The sequence below is a fragment of the Hipposideros armiger genome, unplaced genomic scaffold (genome assembly GCF_001890085.2).
Source record: "Hipposideros armiger isolate ML-2016 unplaced genomic scaffold, ASM189008v1 scaffold_128, whole genome shotgun sequence".
NCBI classification, from domain to species: Eukaryota; Metazoa; Chordata; class Mammalia; order Chiroptera; family Hipposideridae; genus Hipposideros; species Hipposideros armiger.
Window position 1 is genome coordinate 192,154 of NW_017731478.1, and position 16,186 is coordinate 208,339.

The window sequence follows — 16,186 nt, forward strand, 5'->3', positions numbered from 1 at the left end:
ATAATACCAGGCAGTCACTTTCCAAGACTAGCTTGCTTCTTGGGCAGAGGCATGGAACCCACTGCTTACCAATGAGATCCAGAGGCAAGACTTGCATAGAAATTGCTAAAGAGGTCTTCTCTGGTAAAAAGAGATGTGTGAGGAGAAGCCCCCTTCCCTTTCACTCTCTGTATACAACTGGGTGAGTCTGTGATGACCAGAACTGCTGCAGCCATCTTGTGACCATGAGGGAAAAAGACTAGAGGATGACAGCCAGTGAACTGGGTACAATAGACTAAGAAGACAGGACACGCCGGGGTGACACCACGGTGCTGCTGGTCAACCAACCACCGAACTACCCGCCTCTAAATTTGTTGTCATGTCAGATGATAAAACCCTACAGTTGCACCACTTTTAGGTGGGTACGCTATGACTTGCACCTGAAGTCACCTGAGCAAATATAAAAATCCCAGGCTCTCTGCATCTATTGGCAGCTCAGGAGGTGGGGGTGCTCAGCAGGCAGATACAGGTTTCCAGGGACACCATGGGTCACGTGAGGGTGCAGAAAGGATGCTGACCAGAATGTTGAGTTTAGAGTGAAAGGTGCCCACATCACTTGACCAATATTCCTAGTAGAAGGCTCCTGGCCACTCACCCTGAGTCACTCCTTGCCCTTGGAAAGACATCTTCAAAGGCAGGCAGAACAGGGTTTCAGCTAAGGTTGGCTGGGGTCCCCCAAGCAGAGACAGGACTCAGCACACAACTCCATTGGAAAAGGCCAGCCCCACCCAATCTCTCCATTTCTCATGTTCCCACCCACCCACCTACTCCTCATTCATTCATTCACTCACTCCTTCACTCATTCATTCACTCATTCACTCACTCATTCACTCCTTCACTCACTCATTCATCACTCCTTCACTCATTCACTCACTTATTCATCACTCCTTCTCTCATTCATTTACTCATTCACTCACTCATTCACTCACTCATTCATTCACTCATTCCCTCACTCATTCATCACTCATTCACTCTCTCATTCATCCACTCCCCCTCTCTGCCTAACACTGTAGACCTCGAAGTGTTTAAATACTAGAGGAGAAAGAAAAGAGAACAAGTAATGACCGTGGAAGGCGATAAGTAACAGATCTGAGGACTTGGAGTCTCGTTGTGGCTGACGTGTGAGCCACTGGTGGTTCTGAAGCAAGGGAGCGGGGTGGGGGGGTGCGCGTGTCAGCATCACTGGTTCACCGGACCACTGAACAACCCCATAGCCAACGCATGGTCAGTAAAAGGGGAAGAGAACAGAGGCCAAGAGGGAAGCCTGTGGGGACGCGGTGAGAGCTCTGTCTGCCTCTTGGGCCCCCTGGTACAGGATGGTTAGCAGCACCCTCCCAGGCGACTCAGCCCGCGAAACCCAAGGCTGGTACCTGAGCTGGTGAACACGAGCTGCCTGCCAGCAATGCCAAGTTCACCCAACTTAACATTCTGAAGCCATATGCCAATACCCAGGTGAGCCATCAGCAGAATGACTACACTGAGGCACTAAGAGACAATTACTCAGCAGCTACAGCCACCGTCAGTTTGCTCATAAAAAAGGTACATTTCCCCCTTGCCTCTTAAATCATTTCTATTTTCCCCATTTCGTGCTTTAACTCTTCACTGCAAACAATAACAATAATGATAATAATAAATTCTTAAAATATGGTTATCAAACCCTGCACTGTGACAAATGTGAGTTCAGGTAATTTTTGAGACTGCCAAGCTAATTAGGTCATTGGAGTATAAAAAGCATAGCGAATAAAAGCAGCGTGTCCCTGGAAAGGAGCCATTTGGAAGCTGCGTGGCTCAGCTGCGCTGACGAACTCCAAGGAACACATTTCCCAGGAGAGGCAGAGGCCTCGCTTCCCTTATACGCAGGTCATGTTGCCATCAGCTCTCACAGCCCCCCGCCCCTCCGGCCCACCACTGCCGAGGCACCTCAGCGCTTACCTGCTCTGCGTGTCCAGGTGATGGCCCACACAGGTGAGGGCGGCCGTCGTCTGGTCGTCGCCATGATCTATTTCCTCCTGAACTGCCCATTGGTCTTCGCTGCTGATTCTCACGGCCATTATTTTCACTCCTGCTGCGGCCTTAATTCTGTGTGGTGGGAAAAAGAGATATATAACCATGGCGGTTCAAGACAGGCAGTAAAACTGTGGTGCTCCAGATGTCCCCTTTCCTCTGGGAATGTAGGGAAGAGTCGCGGTAAGTGGCTTTCTTTGGAAAACTAACTGTCCGGTCATTTTTTTTTGATGGGGGGAGGGGGAAGACAGTGTGTTTTTCCAGGACCCATCAGCTCCAAGTCAAGTAGTTGTTTCTATCTAGTTGAGGAGAGCGTGTGGATCGAACCGGCAACCTTGGTGTTATAAGCACTGCGTTCTAACCACCTGAGCTAACTGGCCGCCCCTGTCCTGTCATTTTCACAAGCACCCAACGTAGGAATCCAGCATCTTGCCCCATGAGTTAATTTTCCGTGAACCGGTGTGTCTGGGCAGGCATGGAGGGGCTGTGCAGGGCTGCTCTTCGCCTGGAGATGGGGAAGGGTCTCCACGCAGTGAGAAGGAGCACAGAGGCTGAGGGGGCTGTGGGGGCACAGAGGGTTGCCCCATCCAGGGGGCCGCGGAGCAGGCAGGCTACACCCACCACGCGTGAGAAGCAAACAGCAGGCACACGCAGTCCGCAGGAGAAAAATAAATGCAGCATTCAGGCGGAACACTGCGGCCAGGCTCTGTCTAATGGGGTGTTTGCAGAAGACAGATCCCTAAGGAAGTGTGCAAGGGCCCTCATACACAGCCAGCGGGGACATCAAGGGCCCTCATACATGGCCAGCGGGGACATCCGATGGTGCAGCCGCTGTGAGAAATAGTTTGGCGGTAGCTCAAAGCGTGAAACATAGGACTCAGTAATTCCACTCCTAGATACAGACCCCAGAGAATTGCAAACAGATACTCAAGCAGATATTTGGACATGCGTGCTCATAGCAGCCCTACTTATAATAGCCAGAAAGTGGAAGTCGCCAGACGCCCATCCACGGGGGAACAGGTAAAGAAACGGGGGTCGGGCCACACAGTGGAATATTCCTCAGCCGTGAAAAGGAAGGGAGCGCTGACGCTTGCTACAACGCGGATGAACCTCAGAAACATTATTCTAAGTGAGAGAAGCCAGTCACAAGAGGCCACGTATTATACGATTCCATTTATATAAAACATGTTTCCTTGTATATAATTCCACTCTACATGATTCCATTTCTATAAAATATCCATCAGAGGTAACCCATAGCGATGAAAGCAGACTGACAGTTGCCAGGAGCAAAGGGGGGCAGCGGGTGAGAGTAACTAACGGGTCCAGGTCTCCTTTCGGGGTGATAAAAACTTTCTGGAATTAGACAGAGGTATGTTTGGACAACACTGTGAATATACTAAATGCCACTGGATTACTCATGTGGAAATGGTTAATTTCACGGTGTATGAATTTTACCTCAATAAAACAAAGAAAGAAAAGGGGAGAAAAAAACAGGTGAATGGCCCTCCCCAGGAGTGGTTGACACTTAAAAAAAAAAAAAAGATTTATCAAAGTCAAAAAATCTTTAAGAGCCAAAGAAGGGGACGTCTAATGGCAGCATTTGAACAGCAGGAGGAAGTCCTGGACTCAAGGGTTGCTCTCCACCCCTGGTTTGCTGCCTGCCATGGGGAACCCCAGGGGAGGGTTGGGGACTTCGAACGCTTGTGTATCTCGTTAACTACAGAAGAAGCATCCCTGCTTCCTGCAATGCCCGTCTTACAGGCCTGTCTGGGGACACTAGGCATTCACCTGCCAGCTCCCGCATGTGGCATTTCCTGAGAAATCGCTGCCAACCCCTGGGGACACTCGGCGGCCTTTCTTTGCCCTGACTTGGTCATTGTTCCCACTGAATTCTGTGGCCCAATCTGCTGCTTCCGCAAAGCTCTCTTTCTCGCCATAATGATGGTCTAGGAATTAATTTATGCGCACCACGAATAGAGGCGTCCTGTTCTGTCCCTACTTTGAGCCATTCCATCTTGCTGCCAAATGGGGCAACAGGAGAGAACGTTCCAGAACTCGTGCTGAGAAGCAGAGTCGATGGAACCGCCTCATTTCTATGGGCATTTGCAACTTAACAGCTTATCGTGTTCTTACACACACACACACACACACACACACACACATTCACACACACTGACACACACACTCACTCACACACACTCACACACACACACACACACACACACACCTGCTCACAGAGAGTCCTCGTCCAGCAGCCCAGGCTCAGGGTCATTACTATTGTTCTCAGTGTCCAGATGTACAGACTGTGGCCCTCCCACCCCCGCAGCGAGTGACCAGCTGGAGGCCGCAGAGCTGGCCGATGCCAGAGCCAGGATTAGGAACCAACCCCGCTCCCCTTCCCGCGCCCCCGGCTCTGCCCCGTGCATGACGAGGTTCCTTCATGACCCACACGTGTCGTCAGCCCCTCACTGGGCCCTAATTAACAGCTCTCTCTCCCCTTCTGTCTTAGAGGTGCCGATAGGACGTGCCCACTGAAGCTTCTCCCTTGAGTTTTTTTTATCATTTTTTCTTTCATTCTGACCCACAAGCAGGTCCCCTTGACATCAGGGACTTCATCGCGCAGCATCTGAATGGATTCGGTGAGCAGTGCCCCCCCAGCTGTCCTCCTTTGTTACCCTTTTTGTCACCCCCATCCGCACCCCCAGACTTCTGTGCTCACACTGCTGTCCTCAGCATATGTGAACACCTACCTGTCTTTCCTGCAGCCTTTGAGGGTGCTTTTGCAGCTTGAAAGTCCATTTCTGAGGGAGGGCCCGTGCCCAAAGATGCCTGGAAGGGCGACTTGTAGGCATTTGGTTTCTCTGAGGCCATTGCAACAGGCAAACGCTCCCTGGGAGTCTGAGAAGCAGACGTCCAACCAAGGGTGACAGCCCACAGACTTAACAGCAGAGACAGAGCCCCGCCCAGCTGGGCGGCCACCCTCAGCGCTCACCGTTACTGTACTTGCTGGTCTTAATGAGATCCAGGGGGTCCCGGGGGAGCAGGAGGCAGACGTGGGACAGGGACCATTAACCAGCACAGGTCAATACGTCTCAATATTTCAGCCACCAGCACGGTGACACCAGCGCCTAGGGCTGTGCATCAGGCCTGCGTCACCTGAGTGAAGCTACTGCACTTGAGCAGAGGCAGGGGACACACCAACGTGGCCTCCCAGGGTTTCCCTCAGGTGGGATGATCGGCCCAGGACACCAGGATGCTAAGCTCTCAACAGCAACCATCTCCTTCACCTTTTCCTGGTCATCTGGAGCCCAGAGGAGAGCCCTCCCCCATAGCTAACCACCTGCTTCACCTCCCAGGGTGGCCAGCCCCCAGGAGCCCTCCAGGTTTGGCCAACTGGGCATCTGGGTTCTGTCCTAAGTGTCACTGGCTGTCAGTCTCCGCTCCCATCCACAGCCTCACTACCCCCCCCAAAGCACTGTGCTTGGCATCAGGGCTCCAGGCAGTGACTTTCCCCTCCCCCACCCACCTCCCACCACCCAGGACCACTGTCACCTCCTGTCTGGCCCTGGGCACTTCTGCCCGAAAGCCCCCTGCAGTCCAGGTCTCCTTGGGTTCCAGCGACAGAGTCAGACCCGTGCCGGTCACCCTGCTGCTGCACTAGCAATCTGGGACACAAGGGGTTCCAGAAACTTCCATGAAGCTAATTTCCAGGAGGTTAATTTCCAAAGAGGAAGTCTCGGGAAACCAAAAACCTACTTCGCCCCTTTCCGAGCATTCTAGGGCCCAGCCCCCCCCCCCCCCCCCCCCCGAAAATGGATTTTCAAGCTGCGAAAGTACCTTCAAAACTGCAATAAAGACAGGCAGGCTTTTACATATGCTGAGTAACTGTGAGCGCGAAAGTCCAAATTTACTGTCTACATGAGGGCTGCAGCGCTGCACGGCTGTGTCTGTCTGACCCTTTCAGTCACCATTATTAATTATCATGATTGTCTTTAACAATCCACTCTAACAAACCTCCCAATACAGTACAGAAATCAAACCGGAACAGCTACACTGAAAAGACAGAAAATAACAAGTGTCAACATGGATGGCGGGTAATCAGAGCTTGTAGGCATTGCTGGACGAGTGGCATTTGCTTCAGCCTCTTTGGAGAACTCTTTGGCAATGTCTGCGATACCTGGATGTCTGCAGATCCGGTGCTTCCACTCCCAGGCATATGCCCAACAGAAATGCATGTGTCACCGAGAGACAGGTTACCAGAAAGTTCATGGCAGCTCTGCCCTATGAAACCCCAAACGGAAACAGCCTAAAGTGCTCATTCACAGCAAACAGGAAGTAGACAGTCCCCCAGCAGCATCTGGGACAGCGTACCAAGAGTGAGCAGTCTACCAGCACACAAAACACGCTGAGTGAACGAAGCCAGACTGAGAACTGCGCCCGTGTGACCCACTGACAGAGCCTGGAACGGGCAAACGGGTACGAGGCTGCAGGCAGCATCGTGGGACTTTTCGGAGCAGTACCTGCGTGGGGTCCCCAGGGGGACTTCTGTTTCTTCGCTGGGGGCTGGGTGCGTGCTGGGCCATGAGGCACCATCAGGCTGTGCTCATGCGCGTGCACTTTTCTGTCATGTGACACGTGTTATAGTGCATTTGGTGTAAGGCAAGCAGGCAGACCCCGTGCAAGTCTCAGCCAGGGGCACCGTGCGCCGCCTCCGGATGTGAGCTCTCCTCGGTCCAGCTCAGGAAGAGGCCTCAAAATGAGTCAGACCACCGCCACCTGGCCACACAGGGGCTTGTCTCCCAGACCAACACCACCCCTGGAGGTGTCGGGGCCACACCCTGGCTCTGAGGGGCACAGAGTTATCTGAAACTTTGACCTTGTCTATGATGGGACGAATCTTAAAAGTCCAGGTGGGCACCCTTCCTGGCTGGACCGGGGACAGGTGACATTCCAGCTGCTATAGAAAAGCAGTGAGAAAGACACCTGGAGTCCAGGCCAGCCTCCACCCGCGGGGACAGGGCAGACACCCACAGCTCCTCCCTTTCGCCCTCCCGATGGCTTCCCAGACCACAGTACCTGCCACCTCCCTGGGCACAAGGACGCGTGTCGGCTGAGTGCCCCCGAGTCTCTGTCTTATACTCGAACCGTGCACTTAGGGCTAGCGTCCACCTCTCTGCAGCGTTCTGGGTTAGTCTGGTTGTTTACACAGTGGATGTGCAGTAAAGGGTCAGCCTTGCCCACAGAGGGGGCTGGTCTTTGCCCTCAGCTCCTGGATGCTGACCTCTAGTCCCTGGAGTGACATTCCTAATGACAGTGTCTTTGTTCACCTAAAAGACTTGGGCCCCACAGTATCAGCTTGACCTTGGCAGGGGCTGGAGGCTAAGGTCGCCCAGGCGAGCGGTCAGCCTGGTCTACGTAACCAAGCTCCATAAAACTGTTCCCAAACTCCAGCTCTTCGTCCAAATCCTTCCCAGTTTTAGATTCTATTTGTTAGAACAATTTGAGCCCAGAAAAAAATCCATGTCTTGAATATTCATTAAGTGTGTTTTAGAGAAATATTTTTAGGCTTGGTGATATTCTTATCGCTTGTTATTTAGAAACCCCAAATCTAAAACCATGTGAAAAATGATTAATGGTCTCAGCACTGGAGTGAGCTGGAGGGATTGGGGGTGCGGGGGTGGAAGTGGGGGAGTGCTGATCAAAGAAAAAGATGTGACCACAAGGTGGCAGTGACACACAATAAGCTTTATCTGGGCAGTGATTTGACAGGTTTGCGTGTTGGGTGAGCCCCTCCCCGCTAAGACCTTCCAAGTGAAATGTTAGCGGGGGCACCACCCAGTAGGGAAGGAGGGCAAGGAAGCTCTGGGGGAGAGGGGCTCAGAGATGGGGCTTCACACCCGACTGCTATCAGGAAGCGGGGCCGAGGGGAGCCGCCAGGTCAGACAACGCCCCCGTGCCACCGAGGCTGGCGGTCTTAGGGAGCCAGCGTCTATCTTACCACGGCTCACACACACACTGGGCACGGTTTTGCAGGGTATGCAGAGACGACAAGCCCTAAGTAGCTAAAATTAGGCTTATTTCGGGTATAGTTACAAGTAGATGTGTAAAATTTTGAGTTTGGTGCTGGCAGGCTTTTGAGCTAACGGGTCCCAGTCAGCTATGAAAAAACAAACAATACAAAGGCCTCTAGACAGGGACCATCTTCGGCTCATTTATGTAACAACTACTTCCTGATAGTCACACACACACACACACACACACCCTTACATTCATTATATTCCCATAGGGTCTTTATTATACACATATTTGTTATCTGAATTCTTGAAGTTAAGGGATTTCATTGGCAGGATACATTGGCAGATAACCTGGACAGATAAGGAACCATCCGTTGATGAACTGACCCTTAGGCCATCAGCCCCCATTCACCCTCGGCCTTTGGACGACAGTGGTCTCAGCTCCGTTCTCTCTCCACTCCACATTTGGGTTGGCTGGGCTCTGCCGACTGTCGGCTATAAACACAATGCAAATTGATCGCAAAGTAAAATTGCAAATCTTGTCATATTGGACGATTGACAGATGCCAGGAAAGCCGCTGAGAAAGAGAACCCAGCAAGGGTTCACCGGCCGCCCCTCAAGAGATGTTAATTGACAGCACGGATGACAGGTGCTTCAATAGAGAGGGGGTTTGAAGAGCAAAGTATAGCGCCACTCTTGGGCAACTGGGGGGGGGCCCTCAGACATATCCGCTAAACTGGCCTTTTTGAGCTCCCACAGACAAGGTCAAGTGCACAATGAAAATGGTGATATTGTGCAGTTACGTGAAATCGGAGATCCAATTGTCAGCAGGCGACGCATTCTCTGATCTGAGTGGCACAGAGAGGGAGCCTCAATTTTGTTGAATGGGAGATGAACAAAATGTGTCATCTCTGTTTCATTTCTCAAGGCAGGAAAACACAAAAACAAAAACAAAAAACATTCCCAATCAAGTTTGCTTTTCCTCACTGTCGCCTACGAGATTTGACGTTCCCATTTTCAGTCGACCCATTGTAATTGGCCCGAAATGCTCGAATTCGAGGGAAACCCCTCCCCATACCACTCCTGTAGCTTTAAATGGCGATGCTCATAAAAATGCATATTTTACGTGTGTGAAAATACCTGGCATTCTGTGTCAATGGGGAACCGGCTTCCTCAGAGTTACGGAACCAGCACGTGACTTCCTGCTTCTAAACCTTTGGCCGGGCTGTTCCCTCAGCCTGGAAGGCTCTCCCCAGATAAATGCAGGACTCAGGTTTGGGCAGATGTCACTTTGTCAGTGAGCCTTTCCTAGACCAGCCGGTGTCTGTCTGGCCCCTGCAACCCCACTCCCGTTCTAAGCGCCAGGAAAGCAGGAAATTGTATATGTTTGGTTTCCTGCTTTATTTGTGGTTCCGAGGACCAGCCTGGCAAATGGGAGACATTTAATAAATATCGGTAGAAAGGAGGTCTCTATCTAAGGTGTCATCTGTCTCTGGATGCCCAGGAACACCCGACTTTGAGGGCTGAAGATGCCCCAAAATGAGACAAGAGCTGCCAGGGCATGGGAGGGAGTTCTGAGCCCTGGGCCCTGGAGCACTTTCAGGGTGTGATTTGGGGAAACTGAACATGCTTTACATTTGATTCTCCCGGCAAAGCATTTTCTCTGTGATAAGTTAGCCCGAGACGGCGATGTGTGCATCTCCCACTGGGCACCGGGAGGCTGGCAGAGTCAGGCTCTGCTGAGAGCTGGCTTCAGACAGTGATTGAAACTGGAAGAGATTACAGGGCAGAGAAAAGAGTCTGGGAGAGGAACCGCCGTGCTGGGCCTGCCGAGCAGGTAGGGGTCCCCTCCTATCCAGGGGGCTGAACACCTGGACACTGAGGATAGATATTTCGGTCTCTGGGTCCGAACGGCAACCCGTGCCGGAAAAGCACATAGGCCATCAAGAGCAGAGTGTTTGGACGACGCGAATTTCAGCTCCAAGAACAGGGACGTGCACAGAGGAATCTTTCTACAAGTCACAACTTTCCCAAAGCGACACAGGCTGAGCCATGTGGAGCTGTCTCCCCTCTCTCCTGTCTCACTGCTCAATTTCATCTTTCTCCTAAGAAAGTCAGATACTTAACCAAATTATAGGCATCGCTTTGACAAATCAGAAATCGAACATTTTCAAAAGCCAAAGGGTGGTTTTAATCATTTCAGGGTTTCAACCACGGCGGGCGCCATGATTTTGTTGTTTTGTTTGTTTGTTTTTACCTCCTGGGAGACAGCTAGATATGAAAGTCGACTTGCAAAGCAATAGGGTCCCTTGAAGCAAGGGAGAACCATAGATAAGAATGAGTTCTGAGGCAATTTCCATTGCAGTTCTAGAAAGTTCTTCTCCACTCTGGCTGAGGCAGCTCTGAGTGTGGACGTGCAGTAGGTTGGTCTCTGCAGGAGGCTCTATTCCGCGATAAAGCGGATCTAGTCTCCAACATGCTCTCCCGGGCCTCGGTGAGACTATCATTAACCAAATGACAGCTTCTACAATGCAGGCGTTCCTTCCTCAATTCCAGCTTCATAGACACTTGGCCCCTCTCAAATCACAATGCCCTCCAAGGCAAATTAACAGAGCTAGTGTACCCCAAATCTTCCTGTTGGGTCTCCCCTGCTCTATGTTAGCTGTATGAGTTTTGGAGGGCTGTTGTAACAAATGACTACCAAAAAAAATGGGTGGCTTGAAACCACAGAAATGTACTCGGTCCCGGTTCTGGAGGCCAGAAGTCTGCAGTCAAGGTGTGGTGGGCTTGGTTCCTTCCGGAGGCTTTGAGAGAACCCATTTCTGCCTCTTCTACGACCTTCTCCCTGTGTGTATGTGTGTCCTGTCCTCTCTTATGAGGACACTGGCCATCAGCTTTGGAGCCACCCCTAGTCCAGTGAGATCTCATCTCAGCTAGTGACATCTGCAATGGTTCCATTTCCAAATGAGATCACAGCCTACAGCTTCAGGTGGACATGAATTTGGGGGGGTTGGGGGAGGACACTATACCTTCCATACAGGCACAAAGACACACACACAAAAAAAAACCAGCAGGAAAGACAATGGTGAGAGGAGAGAATGGCAAAGGTTTTGCTTCACTGTGGCACCAGGTGCCTGAGGGCAGAGCCCACAGCACGTCTTACGTAGCCACTTGTTTGATGCTTGGTCCACACCATGTGTGCAGACAAACCCTAGGGTGGTCCATTAAGACCCCCAGCTCCTGGTGATCACAGCTTTGTTGAACTCCTTCCCCTTGAAGGTGGGTAGGGCCTGTGACTTGCGTCTCACCGACTGAGGTACGAAAAAGTGATGGAAAGTCACTCCACGGTCACCGCACATTTCACGAGACTCCACCTTGCGAGCAGACTCCCTCTAGAGACTCTCTCTTCTAGTGTCTTTGAAGGAGGAAGCAGCCACATTGAGACCCATGGGGCAGGGAGCTGTGGGTGGCCTCTAGCTCAGGGCAGCCTCTGGCCAACAGCCAGTAAAACTCCAGGGCCCTCAGTCCTACAACAGCAAGGAAACGAGCTCTGCTAACCACACGAGTGAGCTTGGAAGCAGAGCCTTCCCCAGTCGGGTCTCCGGATGAGAACACAGCCCCACTGACACCTCTGTTGCAGCCAGTGAGAGCCTGAGACCAGCTAAGCTGTGCCTGGACTCCTGACCCAGAGAAACTTTGAGAAAATAAAATGTGTAGTAATATTCTTAGGCAGCGACGGATCACAGTTACGCCATGTTTTTAAAACGTCTGATTTGGTGGCCAACACTTAAGCAACAAGACAATTCCACACAAAAATACAGATTGCTGATTTCGCTCAAAAGACCAGAAAACAGGACCCCCACCCTAGGCTTACCGTCCTGCCCATTAACAGCTGGCCCCCCTCGGCGGGAGCCTTTTATCACAGTTTCCACCAGTCCCCAACACTCCCTGACACTGGTTTTTCTCTGAGTTGAGTTACAAGGAGATGGAGAAACTTCTTGTGTCCATACCTGTGTCAACTCTTTTCTCATATCCTATCTTCTTTGGTCATTTATGTTACCTGTCTGGCCCCTGTGGACCCGGGGCTCCCAATCAGTGCAACAGCTCCCCCTAGAGGGCATGTGAAAATAAGTAGGGGTGCTTCAGGTTGCCCAATGACTGGAGGCAGGGGACACTGCTTGCATGTAAAGGATGAGAGCTGTGGATGCCAAATGCCCTGTGGTACCCAAAATAGCCTTGCCCTACTCCAAACGCCAATAGTTCCCCACTGACAAACACTGTAGACATCTGATTTTTTCAGCCTCTGTCTAGATGATACTCCCACCACCCCCTGCTCCCACCACAGACGCCTGGGGTATCTTTCCTCAGCAAACTGGACCCCAGGCTGAGCGGCAGACACTCCCTAATGACCTGCCCTTTGAAGAGCACACCTTGTTCTTCAGGTTTACTGAACAGGCCAGGAAGCAGCTGCCCTGCAAATTCTGGGTATCCTGTCCCATTTGTGAAGCCAATACCTGCCACAACTTCAAGTCCATTATCATCCCACCATCAAGGATGGAGTCTGTCCGTCCATTTCACTTCTTTGCATAGCCCCGAGTGTTGGCTCCCACAAAACTCAGCCTACTTTCAGACCACATTTCAACATCTGACATGACAAAAGGCTCCCCCAACACAGAAAACTCTGATTCCCAGCCATCCCTCTGATCATCACGCCCTACACGGTGAAGTTAATGATGATGTCTGCCTCTCTGACAGCCGAACTATTAAATACACACACGCACACACACACCGTGAGCAGTACTTGGCAGGGGGCAGGGAGGTTGATATTTTCTCAGGGCGCAATAAATGGCTTCTTATGATTCAATTAGTAAGGCAATATTGTCTTATGCAAGCCTAGGATTAATAAACGTACAGTAACTAAGACCAGAGATGCTTTTGAAATGAAAGAGGCTCAGAAAGAAGAAAGAGTCTCAGAGCTCTGGGATTCAAAATGTGACTGAGGCGTATTCGATTTAATTTAAAGTCTCTTAACCGAGTATCTACTACATGTTAGCTGTTAACCACCTACTGTGTGCAGGAGAAATGGGCCGTCCTAGGAGACAGGCAGACAGAAGAGTGAAGTTGCCACACACTTGGAAGCTACATTTCTGGCTTAAAACCCAGACTCTAGCTGCATGACCTTAGAAAAGTCACTTAACCTCTCTTTGCCTCAGTTTCCTCATCTGTAAATGGGACGAATAGTAGGACCAACCTCACAGTGCCACTGCAAGGATTAAATAGAGACAGTATATACAAAGTGCTTAGAACAGAGCATGGCATGTAATAAGGACTATATAGTGTTCATTATGCTGGTGAAGGTATCAGGATGGCCAGGTGCTGTCCCCTTCATAGGCCAGCCCAGCCCTAGACGCTGACATTCCAAAGAACCACCCGTTGGTGGGAAAATGCTCCAGGGACAGACTGAGATGTACAGAAAAGTTGCTGGGCGAGTTGTCTATTGAGCTTCCAAGCCTGCTCATCTCACCCACAGAAGACCAGGAGGGCTAATGGCGTCTGCTCAGCACCCATCTGCTCACCTGATACAGCAGCGAGCTCTCCCATTTAGGAGCCTCCCATGCTCAGCCAGGTAGTTCAGGTTGAGCTGACCCCACCCTCGGCTTCAGGGATTGATGTGTGTGTGTGGCCAATCAAAGCATTGTGTCCTCCTGGACAGTGATTGGTCCAAGGAGGAACCATGTGACCCGACTAAACCAATCAGAATATCCCATCCCCTGGCCATTGTTGATTAGCTCACCAATAGACATGTGACCCAGAATTTGTCAGGAAGCGTTGAGCCCAACTCTCTCTTCACTAAGCAATAAGTGCTGTAGAGTCCACCACCTGCCTGAGAATGAAACCAACAAGAGACAGCAGAGGCGACAGGTGGAAAGAGGTGGCTTCCGGGCCATGCTGTGAACACCTGGACCCAGCCAGGCCTCGTGAGGCTGTCCTTGTGCTTTTCAGCTACATGAGCCAGTAAATTCCCTTTAAGCCATTTTGAGCTGGGTTTCTTCTATTTGCAATTGAAAATGCACTGACAAAAACAGGCTGTGCCATTTCTACCACTCAGAGGGCCAAATGAAATCCTCCGAAAGTTTACAGAAGATACGCATATAAAGCTACCTCCTGTAGTCCGGGGTACAAGAGAACAGATAGTAGAAGGATGTTCAATATTTCAACTGTTTTGGTGAGTACAGAGAGCAAATATTAAATAAAGGAAACCGACGGAAATAATCAGAGATCCTCTCCGTCCGTCTTATCCATCACCTCCGTAATGAATATTAATAAACAAAGCTAAGGTATAGAAATTCAACTCGCAACTCAAAAATAATAATCTGACCTTTCACGGAATTAATCGCATTTTCCGTCAAACCTGCTATTTGTAGAATGTTTGGTGATATACATCTCCAGGTGCCTAGTAAAGAATCATTTCATCACAGTACTTTAAAGCATTCTGTGAGCCACAATTAATTTTTTCATCTCTTCCTCTCCTGCCCAGACACACTCAAGGGCTCACCCTGATATGTTGGATATTTCCTGTCCATGAAGACTTGTCAGTAACCTAGGTAACTCATAGCTAAGAAACACACACACACACACACACACACACACACACACACACAAATCCATTTTCACAACTTCATCTACCGTCTAGAATATGATGACCCACAAAGCTATTTTCTGCAAACCAGAACTTTCTTCTAAGTCCCAGATGCACAGCCAAATGAACACTTGAAATTACCTCTTAGATGTTTCAAAGGAAAATAAAACTCAACGTGTCCCAAAAAGAAACTTACCCAGAAATAACACAAAACCACCTTACTTCTCTTATCCTTTACAAGAAAGGACCAGTGTCATAGTCTATTAAGGCTGCTGGAACAAGATACCTCAGACTGGGCAGCTTGGACAGCAGAAATGTATTCCTCACAGTTCTGGAGGCTGGAGGTTCAAGGTCGAGGTGCTGGCCAATTCTGTTCCTGGTGAGAGTTCCCTTCCTGGTTTGCAGATGGCCAGCTTCTAGGTGTGTCCTCACGTGGAGGACAGCAGGGAGAGAGAAAGTTCTCTTGTCTCTTCTTATAAGGGCACCAGTGTCATCATGAGGGCTCCACCCACGTGCCTTAGGTGCCTCCCAAAGGTCCCATATCCAAATACCATCACATTGGGGATTGGGGTTTCAACATAGCAGTTGGGGTGCGGAAGGGGCATGCAAGTATTCAGTATATAGCATCCACCATCCACCAAATTGCTCCAACCAGAAACCTGGGGGGGGTCAGCCTTGACACCCCGCTTTCTGTGATTGCCTCCGCATCTGGCCCGTCATCAATTCCCACTCTTCCCTCCATGGCCCCGCCACCATCCTCATGCATGTCACTGTGACAAACACTCTCCAACCCCTGCTCTCAACGACACAGCAACCAGGGCCACCTGCTCAAAAGCCTGAGCTGTCCAAATTCCAAGCCTAAAACTTCTCACGGGTTACGGTCACTGTTAGAGAAAGTGCAAACCCCCACAGAGCCCTCAGGGCCTGGACCGTAAATAAGAGATCACAGAAGTGCCTACTGGAGGTGGTGGCTAAGCTAGTCTAGCTTAGCCGCTGAAAGCACAGATGCTGGAGCTTTGTGGATTCAAATCCTGGTTCTACTCTTTATCTGCTCTGCGAGCTATCAAACCTCTCTGAGCCTCAGTTTCCTCATCGGTAAAATGGAATCATAGTAGCCATCCCATAGGTGTCCTATGAGGACTGAATGCAAGCACTTAGTAGGTGCCATTTTAATTACCTGTCTAGGCTCGTGGCTCTGGGCTTCCCTGCTGGTCTTTCTCCATTCCTCTGGAGCTCCAGGCTCTTTTCCCACCTGGCTACACTGGTTATCCTGTTTCTGCGGCAGGTCCGTTTTCTAGGTGTCTTGTTCAGCGCCACTGAGGGCTGACAGCTGCGAACAGCATCACAAGAGTCTCCTTCATCCTTCCTCTGGCTTCCAGTTGGGGTGAACAAACAGTAGGTACAGCCAGAGATCAGTCAGTGAGAGGAGAGGGACTAGAGCATGTATGCCCCTGGCTTCTCCCTGCTTGTTACGGCGGCCGGGGTTCCT

General features: G+C 50.6%; 1 protein-coding gene across 1 annotated transcript in view; it reads right to left on the reverse strand.

Annotated features, from left to right (window-relative positions):
- The window catches only part of LOC109386029 (transmembrane protein 132B-like), a 291,749-nt gene that overhangs the window by 96,622 nt on the left and 178,941 nt on the right, over nt 1–16,186 (reverse strand). The window contains exon 3 of the mRNA XM_019648876.1: nt 1,972–2,118. Coding sequence (XP_019504421.1) covers nt 1,972–2,118 — 147 coding nt within the window. The remainder of the gene's footprint in view (nt 1–1,971; nt 2,119–16,186) is intronic.